This window comes from Nestor notabilis, unplaced genomic scaffold (assembly GCF_000696875.1).
Source record: "Nestor notabilis isolate BGI_N333 unplaced genomic scaffold, ASM69687v1 scaffold24916, whole genome shotgun sequence".
NCBI lineage: Eukaryota > Metazoa > Chordata > Aves > Psittaciformes > Psittacidae > Nestor > Nestor notabilis.
In genome coordinates this window covers 3,062-8,033 of record NW_009931868.1, presented here as the reverse complement: position 1 = coordinate 8,033, position 4,972 = coordinate 3,062, and the positions used below count along the sequence as shown (strand labels likewise).

The 4,972-nt window shown below is 41.7% G+C and overlaps 1 protein-coding gene across 2 annotated transcripts in view; it reads right to left on the bottom strand.

Annotated features, from left to right (window-relative positions):
- Nucleotides 1–1,286: 1,286 nt before the first annotated feature.
- The window catches only part of SGK1 (serum/glucocorticoid regulated kinase 1), a 5,747-nt gene continuing 2,061 nt past the window's right edge, over nucleotides 1,287–4,972 (bottom strand). The window contains exons 6-12 of one of the 2 annotated variants that reach the window (XM_010016110.1): nucleotides 4,890–4,972; nucleotides 4,492–4,604; nucleotides 4,180–4,303; nucleotides 3,733–3,828; nucleotides 3,464–3,619; nucleotides 3,271–3,360; nucleotides 1,287–2,525 (exon numbers count right to left, since the gene is read on the bottom strand). The exon at nucleotides 4,890–4,972 is cut by the window's right edge and continues 67 nt beyond it. In XM_010016110.1, coding sequence (XP_010014412.1) covers nucleotides 2,358–2,525; nucleotides 3,271–3,360; nucleotides 3,464–3,619; nucleotides 3,733–3,828; nucleotides 4,180–4,303; nucleotides 4,492–4,604; nucleotides 4,890–4,972 — 830 coding nt within the window. In that variant the 3' untranslated portion in view covers nucleotides 1,287–2,357. The remainder of the gene's footprint in view (nucleotides 2,526–3,270; nucleotides 3,361–3,463; nucleotides 3,620–3,732; nucleotides 3,829–4,179; nucleotides 4,304–4,491; nucleotides 4,605–4,889) is intronic. The other variant, XM_010016111.1, reaches the window with a different exon arrangement.

Below are 4,972 nucleotides of genomic sequence, written 5' to 3'. Positions count from 1 at the left end.
TTAGCACTATATTTTAACATCTCTAGCCTACAAGTCATCAACACGAAAGATGTTTCAGACACATTATCGCACTTGGAAGACTTTACAAGACTTGTGAGTACACTATTCAAAGATTATTGAAGACATGGATTTGGGATTGTTGGACTTCGAGAGGGAGGTGGCTTTATCTCTTTCATACACTAATATGATCTGAAAGTAAAGAGGTTTCTTGGCTGCTATAAATTAGCATATTCAGCTCTGAGTGTGGTCTCCCAGACACAGTTTATAGCTGAAGCTGTACAGGGTTTTTTGTTCCTACATCCAATGGTTGATAAAAGATGGAAAGTTAGAGCACACTTTTATCTTGGAAATATAATGAACAGAAATACTACCCCATGAGAGCTTTCCATACACTGCTGTTATCGCAGTGGCCCAACCAACAGTTGACTCTGTCCAGGTTTTTCTCAGCAACTGCTCATTTTGATTCTGTGAATTGCTAAGACCACCAACTGCAGTAACTAGTGGATAATGGGAGCTGTAAATAAGGTGCAGATGCCTGGTCCCTCATAAAAGGAAGCCATCCATCACCATGCAGAAGAAATTGAATTGGATCACCCCAGAAGTGGTTATCTTAATTCTTGGCTGAAAGGCCCTCTTGCAGGCCACCCAGTAGTCCTCAGTAATAAGAACCTGTATTTAGCAGCTGAGTTTTAGATGAATAGTCAGTTTTACCCCATCCAGGTAAGCATATGATCAGTTGGTGAAATGTACCTCCCCAGTACAGATTTTGGCACACTGGCAAACTCAGGTGGATGACACTGCCCCACATCATAGCAGCAATGTTCAACAGTCCAGGGTGGACTTTTCATCAGCCTTACACCCTTCTTTAAGCATATGCCTGCAGCAGTGCTGGAACAGCTCAAGTATTTGCTGGACTTAATTCTTCAAGTGCAGTTATGCTTTGTCCTCATCAGAGAGCAGTACCTTCCCTTTGCTAGAGAAACTCATTTTGAGAAAGTGTGAACGTTCATAACACGTAAAGAGCACCCACATTGGTACACACCCACTTGGAACACCCACAGTTGGAAGTCCCAAGTATTTTGCCAAGGCATATCCATGGTAAGACTCATATGGGTGTAGTTTGACAGAATAACCATCACACACCTTAGCAAAATCACACATGTATCTATCTCAGCTGATTAGCAGCTCAGATTGTTGTGGTTTGGTTTTTTTTTTTAAAGCTGGATAAAATATTTCAGAGAGAAGAACCTTTAGTTTAAAATTTAAAAAATGACAGCTACTGCAAGTATTTTTCAGGATTTTACTGCAAACCAATGGGTTTGGTCACAAAAAATATTATACATATAACCATGTTAATTATATTACATTACAATGATGGTATACATTACAAGTAGGTCTGTAAGTTTAAATATACATCTAGAGTTACAACTGAATGTACAGATCTTTTTTACAATACATACAATCAGGAATGAAAACCCCCCAAACCCCAAAACCATAAATAATGCCCATTGTACAGATGACAACTTTTAAACTAAAAAAGAAAAAAAGAAAAAAGAAAAAAAATTAAACCAACAGCTTTGACCGACTGCAGCTGGGGCATTTTGGTCCGTAAAAACCCTTTCTAAAAATAGAAATCTTTTTTCATAGCAGCAATGCTTTCTTCAAGCATTTGGATACAAGTAATTGTGAGCCCATTTCAATAATTTTAGTTGACTGTATAGATTTACAAAAGAAATTTCAAAATTACACTTAAATTTATCTTCCAAATATGGAAGAAACAAACAACGCCCCACATTGTGGTATCCTGCAAGTGTCACACTGATGCTTTAAACTAAGTCCATCTGTAGTACGCAGACCACACGCATACCATTTGTTCACATAGTAAACCCACATAAAAGAACTGAGAAACACACTCTGCAACAGGGAAAGCTTTGGAGCTCACAAGATCTCATCAGAAAAAGGCACATTTCATAAAATCCTTATCACGTTCAGATAGATCTTCAGGCAAGGCTTTTCGGAGCATGATTTCAAAACAGCTTGTTCTTACTCCTACGATCTGCCGTAGCAGTCTATGGCAGCAGTCACTCTTTGTTTTTCTTTCACAAGGAGACAGCACCACTTTGGGGGAAGAACGAATGGTAATGAAAAGCCTGTAAAGCTCATTTAGAGAGTGATGTGCTCTTCAAAAAAGCTTCCAGCAAACAGTGTAGTTGAAATTAAGGCTGCAAAGCTGCCATGGTGGAAATGTGCAAATTCTCTTTCAAGATGACTGGTCAACTGGCAGTTCCACCAGAAGGCCAAACAAAAATAAAAATAATAGTTATTATTATTATTAAAAAGGAAAGAAAGAAAAATGTTCACAAGAAAGAATCCACGGGTGGGGCATACGAGAAGCCCAAAAAAGCCTCAGCGGCTTCTTTGACGCTGGCGGTGATGAGGATGCTGTCTGGGGACTGGCCGATGGAGTTGGGGACTGGCTCATCTGTGAACTCCGGATCAAAGTGTCGCAGGTCACTGGGGCCACTCTGTGGAAAGGGCAGAAAAAGAAAGATGCAACATTTAGACCCAAATGTTTTGTGAGTGTACAGTTCAATTCAAAAGGGGGACAAGCACCACTGCGCAGAGACTCACAGCGTTATTACCTCAGGCCCACTGTTTAACAGCCTTTGCCAGTTTTAGTTTGACTTTTTTTTTGTATCCTGCTCCATAGTGTCTCACTAAAACCAAGATGTTTCAATTTAACATACTGCCTTCCAACTATGCTCATGCAGCAGAAGCCAAATGCAAACATGCCACTGCCAGACAGCAGCTTGCAGAGAAGGACTTTGATCTCTGGGCTAGTTATTAAATTCAGTTTATAAAAAGATCAGAAAGTGAAAGAGAACAACCTCCACAACCAGATCCCTCTCTTTAGATATTAGTATCTTGACAAGCCAAATGTAACTTTGCCCTTGGGAAGCTACTTGCTTTCTATACTTTACCTTTCCCCTAGGTAAAATGGGGATGCTGGGGATTATTTTAAAATAGCCATGTAAATTAAGCACATGAGCGGCCACAAAAAACCTCCACCCAGCTAAATTTAGATTGTCCATCAGCAAAAAGTCAGCTACCACTTATTTTTAACCTTGCCTGGACAGCCACAGGGGAATGAAAAGCTGTGTTCCCCAAACATAGACACCTGGTCAGTTCCCCCTGGCTCCTGGGCATCCCACAAAGGCAAGAGGAGAAAAAGACTCTCTTCTACATGCTATAATTAGAAGTGATACATACCACATTTGGGTTGAAAGGGGGTGTAATCTTCTTATTAATGAGATCATCCCAGTTAATTGGGGAGAAGAAGATGTGACTCTTAATCTCCATCTGTTACAGAAAGAAAAATAGATTAATTCAGACCCAAGCTAATGTAAGCAGTATGGCCTAGTCATACTTCTGTGCTGCCTACACACTCCTGGTTTGCACTTACAAAGTCCTCCTTGGCACCCAGCCTCTTTGTCCTATCCTTCTGCAAGAGGCCTTCTAGGAGATGTCTAGCTGAGTTGGTAATATTTGGCTTCAGCTGCAAGGGTTTGTTCAAGATGTTGTCATACATTTCTGCCGTGTTCCTGCTGTAGAAGGGCGGCTGTGGGAATGGGAGAGACCCAGGTGAATGAGACTGACAGGCAGACATGGGGTCTTTTGTGGGGAAAGAACAAGTATGCTTGTTTGATCTCTCACGAAGGATTTGCTGCTTACCAGGCCATAAAGCATCTCATACAGGACTGCTCCAAGGCACCACCAGTCCACAGTCCGGTCATAGGGCTGCTTATGAAGAACTTCAGGAGCAAGATACTGTGAAGGAGAAGGAAGAGAGCCATATTAGCTCTCTTTAAAGGGATCTTTATAATTAGGAAAGCCTCCCTATTCTTGAATAAAAACAGCTTACTGAATACCACCAATATCTAAGCTACCAGAAAGCTACAAGCTCTTAATAAACAAGGAGATGGCTCAAGAGCTGTTCTCTCCTGCTTAACAAGCTCTGGGTGTCCTACATGCCCTCACTATCAGCCTGGTATTACAAGGCCTTGTAACAGTCCCTGCTTATCTAACCGGCTGTAAATACGCATGGGGGATGTCAGTTTTTACTGACAAGGACTGCGCTCGCTGCCGTTCTGCAAGTGCCAGGCTGAGGGCTGGACGTACCTCCGGCGTGCCGCAGAAGGTGGAGGTCGTGCCATTGTGCTCTATGTTTTCTTTGCAGAGTCCAAAGTCAGTCAAGACAATGTGCCCCTGTGAATCGAGCAGGATATTCTCTGGCTTCAAGTCACTGTAGAAGAGACGAAAGAAGACAAGTGTTCATTAGAGGAGCTACAGTAAGAACATTTTAGGTTTACAGAACTTGTCATGAAAAAATATTACAAGCAATTCTGAGCTCATGTTGAGATCACCTTTTTAATGCTTATTCAACAAAGCACATGTTTTTTTCAATACAACAAACAGAGCAAGGCTGCTTACCGATAAACAATGTTCAGGGAGTGCAGGTAGCCCAGCGCACTGGCAATTTCAGCAGCGTAAAATCGGGCTCTGGGCTCCAGGAAGCAACGCTCCCTCTGGAGATGGTAAAACAGCTACAGGAGACAGAGAGAACAAAGTTGAGTAAGTGGCGCCAAAGCCTGTTAACAATGCACTTAATTAGACTCAACATATATAGGGAGGGAGAACAATAGCAGGAAATGGCCTAATGACCCTTTGGTAGTTCAAAACTTGGCAGGCTGGTAACATTCAATCTACTAACTTTTCCCCCATGACTTTTCCCCTTGCAATTCCTTTTATATTTAAAAGGAAAGGTGAAAAAGTCGACCCTACCACCGTGCACATGATAGGAAATACTGTTTCATTTTTTTACTGCTTACCTCTCCACCATTGATGTAGTCTAGGACAAAATACAATTTGTCTGCAGTTTGGAAGGAAAAGTGAAGCCCGACCAGGAAGGGGT